Source organism: Myodes glareolus, chromosome 12 (assembly GCF_982192425.1).
Source record: "Myodes glareolus chromosome 12, mMyoGla1.1, whole genome shotgun sequence".
Taxonomy (NCBI): domain Eukaryota; kingdom Metazoa; phylum Chordata; class Mammalia; order Rodentia; family Cricetidae; genus Myodes; species Myodes glareolus.
The window spans coordinates 80,184,693-80,197,046 of NC_142037.1; the positions used below are offsets into that span (position 1 = coordinate 80,184,693).

Below are 12,354 nucleotides of genomic sequence, written 5' to 3' on the forward strand. Positions count from 1 at the left end.
AGAGAAGTACCTGATGATTATTTCTCTCTGACCATCACACAGATGATACAAAGATACACAAATATCAAAATAATAATGTCATATAAAATCACAGATGGGATTATAATCATGTCTTTAAGAGAAACAGAAATATCTCTTATAGAAAAAAAGGAGTTGGAAGGCAACAAGAGTTATCAGCAGTTCATGTTCACAGCACAAGATTGCAGGTGCTTTTTCTCTTTTTTCTTTTTTCGGATTTTTTGAGACATGGTTTCTCTGTAGCTTTGGAGCCTGGCCTGGAACTAGCTCTTATAGGCTTGTCTCGAACTCCCAGAGATCCACCTGCCTCTGCCTCTCGAGTGCTGGGATTAAAGGTGTGTGCCACCACCGCCTGACTTAAGTATGTTCTTCTATAGCTTGTAAAAGATCGCTAATATGTGACAATCTCTATATGCATATTCAGAATTCACAAAACTAGCTGTCACGTGGCATAAGAATTTCAGAGAAAGGCACAGAAGAAAACGAGGTGATATGCTTTGTACCCTGACCACAACACTAATGTCTAAGGACGTAATGGTGTGTTGTTACAAGGAAACATGCTATTAGAACAGAGGAAGCTGGGTGCACAGCTGCCAGCAGGATGGTGCAATCACAGCTTGGGGAAGGGTAGTGGTAGTGGATCCTTGCCCCATTTTATTTGCCCTGTGCTCTGACTAGGATGTAACACATGAGTGCGTGTCACTATGTTGGGTCTCTGGTCACAGCACCAGTGTCCACTAAAACGGAGAATTTCTTCTTCTACTTACTTTCCCATTGCTGACAATACCAATTTTGCCAGGTTGCAGTTTAAGTACATCTTGGCAGAATAACTGGTGAGTTCGGAAAATATTTACTCCAATGGTGTTATATTTCTTCTCAAAAGCATTGTTATCCATCTCCTAAGGTACAAGTTAAAAAAGAAAAAAATGATAAAAACAAGTTAAAAATGATGAAACTATTAAAAATGAATAAAATGATGAAGTAATAGTATAAAATTCATATATAAATACCACATTATTAATATTAATAAAATTATGCAAATTATGATTAAAAATATAATTTTCTTTTGAAAAAGAATTTTAAGGAGATAATTTTTTATCAAATTATTCACAAAACCATTACATCTTGTTATAAATACACATAGTTATAAATTAGCAATTATTTGACCATTTAAGGGGATTTGTAGAGTGTCATAATGTTTGAGAACATCAGTTTAACTAAAATTTAACCATAAAAAATGAAATGTTTATTAAATTCTGAACTCAGTATCTCTCATATTTGATGCTCTTAAATAGGAGTGTTTATGATAGAAATACTGCACCTTACCTGAGTGTACAAATCACAGAAGCCCAATTTAATAACTATATTTAAACAATGCAGTATCCTCTCAAAAATTATAAGGATATTCATAGAAAATCAACCACGAAAAGTTTTTATATAGCTTCATACTGAGGTATACTTTTCCCTATCAGTACTTTACCGACTTTAAAATATATACAATTCACCTTGGTGTGTTCTATTTGTGTACAATTAAGAGGCCTTCGGTCTGAAATTTTAGCAAGTTCCCATGCACTCACTCCTATGATGATAGAAATGTTCCATTGCACCATTCAATATGGTAACCATGGCACATGAAAATTAGCACTTGAAATATGGATATCATTAAAAAACAAAATTCACATTCTAAGTGTATAATAGCCATACCTAACCCACGCTGCAGTCTGCAGCCAGGACACCTAGACATTGTCTATAAGCAGGAACCCTAGATCTCTACAGGCAGATCCAGTTCTTCTCTGACTGCAATCTCTCATCATGCTCTAATTCACAGCCATGTATTATTCCCAACTTCTTACATTTATTAATATTTTCCAGTAACATGGTACTGTAAGTATATAAGTTATATATTTGAAAAAGCAACATATGCATGCACACACACACACAATTATTTTACTGACCATAGTAAGAAATGTTTTAATTTTAACTCCAGAATAAATTGCTTCAGCAGTTTCTTCTTTTGCCAGTTTTCTGAGAAATCTTCTCAAAAGACTGTTTTTATGTGTTAGAAAGGCTGCCAAAATTCCTCTAGAAATGACTGTGTTTTCTTCATTTATCTTTGATGTAGGATTATAGATGATCCCCAACCGACTATGAACACTTGTTTCCTGCAAAACACATTGACAGTTTAGAAGACCAGTACAGTACTTGAGACACCCTGGTACAGCTGAACAGGATTCTTGGCCCTCAAGTTTTTTGACCTTATCTTATATCTGTTTTTACTTTTTGACTTCCTATGACAATTATAACAAATTAGTAGTTACCACCACAACAGCCAGAGAGGCAATCATTCAGTAACTATCCATTTCTTTTGTGTAACATGAGTGGGGCCGGCTTGTTTGTTGGGGTTTTCTGTCCTGCCCCCCCCCCCAGCTGTTTAGTTCCAGAGAAAATACCACAGAGGACTCCATAAGTTATAATGCTGATTGGCCCATTAGGTCAGGTTTCTTACTGGCTAACTCTCATATCTTGATTAACCCATTTTTCTGATCTATGTTAGCCATGTGGCTCAGTACCTTTTTCAGTGGGGCAGCTCACATCCTACTGCTTTGGTGATCTGGGCAGGAGTGGGAGGAATCAACTTCCTCCTCCCCAGAATTCTCCTGCTCTCCTTGCATCATTTCCACTTCCTGTCTGGTTTTCCTGCCTACACCTCCTGCCTGGCCAATCAGCGTTTATTCAAAACATGATTGACAGAATACAGACAATTCTCCCACACCACTTTTGTATAAATATTCTTTGGTAATAAAAATATTTAGTCACTCTGTGAGTATATAAAAGAATACATAAAGAATATAAAACATAAATGCAGAATTCAATTCTGCATAAACATAAACAACTTAAGGTCAAGAAATTGAGCATGACCAGTAATCCAGACAGCACTCCTCTCTTCAGTTACCACACACCTTCATTTTCCAAAAACCACCATTACCGCCATTTATAAGTCTCTTCATTAGTCCTTTAATTTCTAACACTAAACACTTAACCTTCTTCAGATTTCATGTAAGTGGGTTAACATAGCATGTGGCATTTGGTCCTCTCTCACCAATCAATACTATTTCTGTTGTTCTGAAGTCATAATTTTCATAGGAATTTATTGTTCTGCTTTATGTTTAGCTCTATTTTCCATCGTCTAGAATTGATTTGATATATGATGTCTGGCACAGAGAGGCAAGGACTATTCTTACTACCCCACAGGCTAACTTTATGTCAGTGCTAACAAGATATTAGCATTCCATTTCCTATAGATTTTCTCTTTCCTATTTTTGAGTTAAGAAAAATTGTTTTCAATTATGTAGGCATTAGAAAAGGTCTGACCGTGATGAACTAATCATTCTCCACTTCTCTATTTTATGAGGATTTTACTTATTCATGGTCCTTAGTGCTGCGGGAGTATCTTCCGCTGCTTCAGCCAATAGTCACTGAAGCACGAGCCCACGGTGCTGCGGGAGGGCCTTCCGCTCCGTCAGCCAATAGCCGCTGAAATACCAGCCCACTGGGGCATGGTACAGTTCTCTTTTAAAAAGAGCCACAGATCTCGGCTCTGGCCTCTTGGTTCTGGCGCTTAGTCCCGGCTCCTGCTCCTGGCTCCTGTTCCAGCGACAAGGCTTATGGTGCATGTAAGTTTTACCCCCCAAAATAAATAACCCCTTAAAACATAACTGGTGTGGGATTGATTCGCCGTTATTTGGCACCCAGCGTTTGGTTTAAGAACCACCCCCCCACCCCCCCCCACCCCCGGCTCGGCCTCTGGCTTGGCTACCTGCCGCCAGCTCGGCTTGGTCAGCTGGGCTTGGCACGAGCCCTCCCTCAGCCATAACCTCCATGCCTCCCAGGATACACAGGTCCGGACAGTCTCTGCTGGCCTACTTTGCCCTGTTCTGCACGGATTTTTAAATTTTTCCTTGCAACGTGAGTCAAAGAGCTCACAGCGCAAGCTCCCTTTGATGTTCCAGCAAGCTGTTTGAAACCCCTGCCATCTGCCATAACTGACTGGGAGTGCTGCAAGCAGCTTGACCCTTAATACCAGCATAGGGACACAGGGCTCAAAGCACTAGGCCTCTTTAGCAACAGCGCAGTGGCTGTGTCACGACCCTCTGCATCGGGTTGAACAGAGCGGCAGGGCAGGAGAGCCCAGCCGGGGTAGGCCAGGCTGCCTTGTTTATTGGCCACTAGAAGCTCTCTGACCTTTTGTGATCTGTGAATTTAACCTCTGGATTTGAGTGTATATATTCTAGAGTTTACTTCCTGAATCGACGCCATTGCCACGTGGATTCAGGTGTGCCCCATCTCCTACTGGCAGGCAACGGTCATTACAGGTAAGATTTTTCTTTTCGGTTGAAAATACATACATACATACATACATACATACATACATACATACATACAAGTACAATTTCTTTTGATTGAAAATGCCAGAAAATATCCAAAAGTTCAATGGTTTTTTTTAATTGCGCTATGGAGGATATTCTGAAGGATGTCTCTGATATTCCTCTTACTTTGTTATTCCTGGGATCTGTCGCTTTTCTGGTGTTTGGCTATTTTATAAGAAAGATACAGTCCTTACAGACTGAATCTACAATGCTGAGGGCAGAGATTAAAACCTTAAGAACAATTCAGACTGATACCAACCTCCTCAAAAAAGAGTTTGGAGATTTCAAACTCCAAACTAGTCTTCTAGCAGGAGATTAGATCAGAGCTTGTCTTCTTGACAAAACTGGCCTCTGGGCAAGGAACTGCCCATACCTCAACTACTGACAAATACACGGTATCCGGAAATGGATAAACAGAACTGTCAAATCTTGCCAAGACAGGGTAAGACGGTTTTGAAAAATCTCTTGCCTGTTAAAATCCGGAAATGGATAAAATCCGGAAATGGATAAACAGAACTGTTAAATCTTGTCAAGACAGGGTAAGATGGTTTTGAAAAATCTCTTGCCTGTTAAAAATAATCTGTCAGTTATTCTAGGCCTTAGTCAAAGTTGGTTGCTTCAACGCTGCAAACAGGTCTTTGGTGATTGCCCAGGTAGCCAGTTGTCTCTGTGATTTGTTGCATGTTTTGGAAGTTCTTTGACTGCACTTCCTAACTACTCAGGTAACATTATTTCCCTTCTCGGATCTTCTATGGGGTTGAAGACTAGATAAATGTAGCTACTTTCCTCTCATGACTTGGCCAAGTTATTTATTATACAAGACTTTAGCTAGTTAGAATAGGATATTTGTACTTATTGTATATGATTGTGTAGGTTTGTACTTACTGTATATATTTTCGTAGTAGGCTTAGAACTCTCTTACTTAAACCAAAGAGGGAGGTGCTGTGGGAGTATCTTCTGCTGCTTCAGCCAATAGTCACTGAAGCACGAGCCCACAGTGCTGCGGGAAGGCCTTCCGCTCCATCAGCCAATAGCCGCTGAAATACCAGCCCACTGGGGCATGGTATAGTTCTCTTTTAAAAAGAGCCACAGATCTCGGCTCGGGCCTCTTGGTCCCGGCTCCTGCTCCTGGCTCCTGCTCCAGAGACTAGGCTCCCTTCCTGATGGTTTATGGTGCATGTAAATTTTATCCCCCCAAAATAAATAACCCCTTAAAACATAACTGGTGTGGGATTGATTCACCGTTACCTTAGAATCTTTGTTTATGTTAGCAAATTAGTGTGACTGGGACTGAAGGAGCATGGGATCAAACTGGACCCTCTGACGTGGTTGACAATTGGGGCAGACTAAGAAGCCAATGATAATGGCACTGGGATTTGTCTCTACTGCATGTACTGGCTTTTTGGGATCCTATGCTATTTGGATGCAAAGCTTCCTAGGCCTGGATGTAGTGGGGAGGGCCTTGGATTTCCCACAGGGCAGGGTACCCTGCCCTCTTTTAGAACTGGAGTGTGGGGAGGAGGAGTGAGGGAGCTGGAGGGAAGGGGGGGGAATGGAAACTTTGATTGGTATTATTTATAAAGTAATAAAACAATAATCTTCTGGGGAAAAAAAGTACCCTGAAATATAGAAACCAACTCCTTCTAACAACTGACTTACAATTACTCAAAAAAGAAAAGTTTCAAATAGCTTGCTGTAGTTTTGGTAAGTTATACTGACTAAAGTTTTCTTAATCTGGGAGAGAAAGTACTAACTAATTATGTGATAAAAATTGCTATCACAAGCTGTTGCTAGTAAAACACAATTTTGAGCTCACTGGAGACAAGCAGGCTCTTCTGGACCCTTTCCAGGTTTAAGAGGAGCTTACTGTGTCAATTCCTGACGTGGTTTCTTTGATGCTGTGCACTAAACAAAAGAATTTGAATGTTTAACACGAAAGGGAATGGCAACTGAACATGGGTTCTTCACTTAGGAAGAGTATCTACTCACCATGTGCTCTAATGCAGAAGATAGCAGTTTTCTCCCAGATGGTACATCAAAATCAGCAATAATCCACAGAGTGACTGCAGATAGTACATTATCTGAAAATTTCAAATAGTCAAGTAAAATTAATTTTTTTAAAAGCAAACTACAAGGAAAAGACATTTTCTAGTTAGAAAACCTGACAAAATAACCATGTTAGAGTCAATCAAAAACAGTGCTTTGAACTCTCTTGCTTTTGGATTGTTACTGCATACATTTCATATATATGCACGTGCTTGCACTATCTGGGGACAGTCACGGGAATGTCCACCAGGAGGGACAGCTGTGATGGAGGAGGGTTATCTGTCTGTTGTGTTATTTTCATTGGTCAATAAAGAGACTGCCTTGGCCCTTGGATAGGACAGAAAATTAGGTAGGCGGAGAAAACAGAACAGAATGCTGGGAAGAGGGCTATGAGGCAGAAGCCATGGAGACAGCCACCAGGTCAGACATGCTGAATCTTTTCCGGTAAGCCACACCTCGTGGTGCTACACAGATGATTAGAAATGGGTTAATCAAGATGTGAGAGTTAACCAGTAACTAACTCTCTAGAGATAATGGGCCAGGCAGTGCTTAAATGAATACAATTTGTGTGTTGTTATTTCCGGGGCTAAGCTAGCTGTGCGGGAGCTGGGCAGGACAAAAAGCAGGCTTGCCCGCAGCTCCTTACTACACAGCTGTCTTATGTTTTTCATGGTTCAGGGGCTATAAAGTGAAACTGTTTCTGGTATATGGTTTGTTTGTTTGTTTGGGGGCAGCGTGTTATTTATTTGTTTATACAAATGAAGACTTTCAGTGAATATAGAAAATGGCAAAAGTGATTTCCGATTATCATTATTTAATCTCTACTTATAGACCCAGAGGCAGAAACAGTTTTTCATGTTTGTATGCAGGCACATGTTTGTTTGTGAGTGCACGTATACACGCATGTATAATCATCAGGCGTCAACCTCATGTGTTCCTCAGGTGCAGTCCAGCTCTCTCTGAGACAGACGCTCTCTCTGGCATAGAAACCACCAGTTAGAGAAGGCCGTTTAGCCAGGAACCTCTGGATCTCCTCACAGAGCTGGGATGAGACACAATAGTGGGTTCTGGGGATACAACTAAGGTCCTCATGCTTGCTTTGGGAACGTGATGGACTGAGCTTTTGCTAAGCTCTATTTTCAATTCCGATGCCATAGTTAAAAGATTATAATTCGCCCAGCATCATTACGTATCACACAAAGTGGTACTTCTAGTGCTGCCAGTGTGACTCACAGAAAACCTGTTTTTTCAGACCAGGTGACTAATTCAAAAACAATTATTAAAAAACAAAAACCCGAGGTACTAAAAGCTGAATATATTTGAAGCTACAATTGTTATCACACTAAGCACTATTTATAATAAAATAACTTTGGAAATAAAGGAGAAAAAATATATTAAAAAGGATGACAGCCACCAAGATTCTCCCTGACCCACCTGTGTTCTTTGTGGGGCGGGGGGAGGGGCTAATCTCTTGCAGCCACCAGAAGCCATGGCTAACAGTAAGTTCCTCAGGTCCTCTTTAAGGAAGGAAGTTATAAGAATTCTGATTCTGCCTGAACATCTCACAAGTCCTAAGCCCAGAGTATTTCAAGTGTAAAATCCTCAAAATCATAGTTTCTTATTCATGATAAAATTTCAGCTAATATTCCTTTAATTTGGAAGAGATTTAATGAAAGTAGGTACTTTAGGCTAATTTGGCATAATTCCAAGAAACTTCTAAAACATAACCTAGCCTGGTCTCTGCCTCTTTGTCTTCATTTGACCCAGCCAAGGTCTCAGCTTGCTGCCACTAGGATGGGAACACACTATGTTTTATTATATGTTGGATTTCTTAAAATAGGTGAAATTTGAATTCAATTTCCAAAATTTTAAAACGTTGTGTGTCTTTTGCTTTAACTCTTTCAGAACCTCATTCCTTGCACTGCTAGGTTACTCTAATTGTTCGACCACCACCACTCACACGCTACAACCCAGCCAGTCTTCAACCATCTTCTCTTCCTGTCTCGCTCTCACGGAAGAGAAACATCTCTGCTGTTTGTTTCGGCTGCTGTCACCCATGCAGGCTTTCACTAGAAACCTCTGACCGTGCTGGCCAGAAAACTCAAATCCTCCTAGCAAACCCAGCCTTCTTCCCTCACATACACCCCATAGCCCTCCTCCATCCTTTCTGTCAATCACTGTTCCTGCTTGTCAGCTCCCAATATCTAGAAAAAGTTCTTCTATTGGATCCTCGTGGGCACCAAGACAGAGTCTGAGAAATATTCCATACCAGGCAGCCCATAGCGATAACACATTCCTAAGGTTATAGAGGGCAACAGAATCCAAGAAACAGAAACCCCAACAAACAAGTCCAGATACTGACACTAGAATTACAATCATCCCAATCCCAGATGTCTAGATACCAGGATAAAAACACAATGACAGCCAGGACAACATATCTACTCTAGGGCCCAGCAACCCTACCATAGCAGGCCCTGAGTATTGCCACATAGCTCAAGCACAAGACAAAAACCTTAAAATGGCCTTTATGATTATTACAGATGTCCTTAAAGAGAAAGTGAATAAATTGTTGTTAGGATTTCTGTTCCTTGGATTCTGTTGCCCTCTCTAAATCCAAGACGGGGTGGTGTACACCTTTAATCCCAGTATATGGGAGGCAGAGGCAGAGGCAGGCAGATCTCTGTGAGTTCCAGAACACCCTGATCTACAAAGTGAGTTCCAGACAGTCAGGACTGTTACACAGAGAAACCCTGTCTTGATAAACCAAAACCAAACCAAACTAACCAACCAAACAAACTAAAGAATTGAACACCTAGACATAAATCCACATACCTATGGACACCAGAGTTTTGATAAGGAATCCAGAAATACAAATGGGTTAAAAGACAACCTCTTTAACAAATGGTGCTAATGAAGCACATGTCTGCATGTACAGGAATCCAAACAGATCCACACTTATCAACCTGCATAAAACTTAACTTCAAATGGGTCAAAAACCTCAACATAAAACATTATACAATAAACCCAATAGAAGAAAAAGTTTGGAATAACTTTGAATTCATTGACACAGGAGAAAACTTTCTGAATAGAACACCACTAGCATAGGCATTAAGATAAAAAATTAATAAATGGGACCTCATGAAACAGAAAAGCTTCTGCAAGGCAATGACGCCATTGTATGGACAAAGCAGCAACCTTCACAATGGCAACAGAAGGTTCTTACCACTGACATACTTGAGAGAAAGCTAATATTCTAGCAAGCAGAGCAGACCTGAGAAATTGCTACTACCAAGAAAACATGCTTTACTCTATTCTTTTCCAAGCTTTCTCAAGCTTTCTGTGGATTCAGTTATCCACGTGGGCCCATCTGTAACATGAGGGCCGGCTTGTTGGGGTTTTTGTCCCACCCAGTACCCCACAACCGGCAAGTCCCAAAGAAAATCACGCAGAGTCTACATTAGGTTATAAACTGATTGGCCCATTAGCTCAGTCTTCTTATTAACTAATTCTTACATCTTACAGAAACCCATAATTCTTGTCTGTGTTAGCCATGTGGCTCAGTACCTTTTCCAGCAGGGCGGGTTACATCTTGCATCTCTGTGGTCTGGGCAGGAATGGAGGAATGGGCTTCCTAAGGGACCTCTCTCTTTGCTCCTTCCTCTGAATGTCTTACTATCTTAGTCTCTCGTTTCCATCTCTGATCCCCAACTTTAGCAAGACATGCAATTTTGTTGAATTATAAAGTAGAAATCCTATAAACTCCTCTAATATATAGATTGCATTTTTATTCATGGGCTCATTAAAATAGCTTTGAATAGGTTGTATTACTTTTCTTAAATGGTAAAAATGGGCTAATATACTTTTCTAAAAAAAGTAAGAGACCACAAATGAACTTCGGCTACATAAATGATTAATGAGACTAAGAGGGACATTTTCCCTATTTTAAAAATTGTTAAATTCTAATAAATTATAAACTGACAAATTGAAATCCAAGCCCCTAGTTAAAAATAGAAACATAGTAACATTTGTTTTCAAGTGCCTTTCTTGTTTTTATTACTTTAGAAATAAATTACAGAGAAATCCACTCATTACCTCCTTGGGTTAAGTAATGCATGCTTTCCGCAATCACAGCGCTCTTATCTTGTGAATCCAAGAAAGAGAAAGTGGAGAAATCTTCAATATCAGCAGTTACTGAAATAACACATGTTTAAAAACAAGTTACTGAAACAGTCACAATAAGCATTTGTAGGACAGTACAACAATGGCTACTTACCTGATGAAGATATTAAATTAAGGTACTGTGGTTTGGTGTGTAAGATCAAAGGATTCAAACGGGGTACAACATTATTCTTGTCCATCAGGAAATCAATTGCATTGATTTCATCATTTAATGTTCCCTAAAATATAAAAAAATTACTTTCTTAAAATGGACAACTTATATGCACATTGCTGTTATGTAATTCATATAAATATACATAATTTCAAATAAATTTTAAAAGCATGTAATTTAGGGTTAATATAATAAGCTTTCTTATAAAATTATAAATATTCTAATCTATATTTATGTACCTATATATCTGGTAAATTTAGTTATTAATTATTAAATGATCAGGATTAAAATTTTTATATTACATATGTCATTAAAATATTCAATATAAGAACTGGAGAGATGGCTCAACAGTTAAGAGCACTGGCTGCTCTTCCAGAGGACCTGGGTTTGATTCCCAGCAACCACACAGCAGTTCACAGCTGTCTATAACTTCAGTTCCAGGGGATCTAGCACCCTCTTTCACAGATATATTCAGGAAAAACACCAATGCACATAAGATAAATAAATCTTTAAAACTTTTCAATGGAATTATAAATATCCATGTGCATTTCTTATGAATGCACACCTACCATAAATACATCTCTCTGCAGATACACAAAGGCATCCATCATTTTCTCCAGGATAGCCCCTCTCAGGTCTTCAGGACTCATCTCTTTGAGGTCAAAGGGTTCACCATTATAAAGAGCTTGAGGCAAAGGACCTAGGCCAGTCTGGTTGTAAAAGCTTGTTCCTGCCTGTTTAGTAAAGATACCAAATGTCAAATAAAATAGTGCTATTTGAAAAATAAAAGTGCGAAAGACAGAAATGGTGCTATATTTTTACGTTTTATAAAAACCTGCAAATTTTGTTATTTATAACTTTGTATGCAAAAGAAAGCTATCTACCCACATACAGCAAGAATCAGAAAGTGTCTCCTGTCAAGGTCTAGCTTGTGAATATTTTAGGCTTTGTCAACCTTTCATTTCTGCTGCAAGGAACTCTTGTTAGCAGGAGACTCGCAGATGCTTCATGAGCACAGTTTTTGGCTGTCCCAAAAGTTATTTACAGAAGCAGGCAGGGATGATTCTGCTGATCTTTGATGTTCAACATAATATTTACTTAAAACCAAAACATTTATTTACAGTACAAACTATTTTTTATTATTAATAATTTATTTGATAAACACTTCTTGATTCAGTCCATGAGAATTACATTACCCACACTGAAAATATATCTGAATGCCGTTCCTCAAGAAGTTCACCAGATACTTACAAATTAAAGCAAGATTCCCAGGGGTCCACAAAGGGGTCATTTAACAAGTCTGAGCATGAAGAGGAAAGGGTAGTGAAGGCTCCTGTTAGACAAGGACACAGAAGCCTGAAAGATGATGAGTGAGACTCCCAGGAAGACAGAATGAAGAAAGGCAGCCGAGTGAAGGGACAGCAGGGACGAGCTAGAAGGGAACTGAGAATCTGGCATTAGGTGATGGCAGTAAGCACCAGGTATGAAATGCCGGGTACTGTCCGCTCCGTGGTCACAGAGCTTTACTCAGAA

The 12,354-nt window shown here is 39.5% G+C and overlaps 1 protein-coding gene across 2 annotated transcripts in view; it reads right to left on the reverse strand.

Moving 5' to 3' along the window:
- Uggt2 (UDP-glucose glycoprotein glucosyltransferase 2) overlaps positions 1-12,354 on the reverse strand; it is a 111,140-nt gene that overhangs the window by 48,995 nt on the left and 49,791 nt on the right. For both annotated transcript variants that reach the window (XM_048421942.3, XM_087912309.1), the window contains 6 exons: positions 11,391-11,555; positions 10,765-10,888; positions 10,584-10,682; positions 6,435-6,526; positions 1,974-2,180; positions 786-917 (listed from right to left, as the gene is read on the reverse strand). In XM_048421942.3, the coding sequence (XP_048277899.3) occupies positions 786-917; positions 1,974-2,180; positions 6,435-6,526; positions 10,584-10,682; positions 10,765-10,888; positions 11,391-11,555 (819 nt within the window). The remainder of the gene's footprint in view (positions 1-785; positions 918-1,973; positions 2,181-6,434; positions 6,527-10,583; positions 10,683-10,764; positions 10,889-11,390; positions 11,556-12,354) is intronic.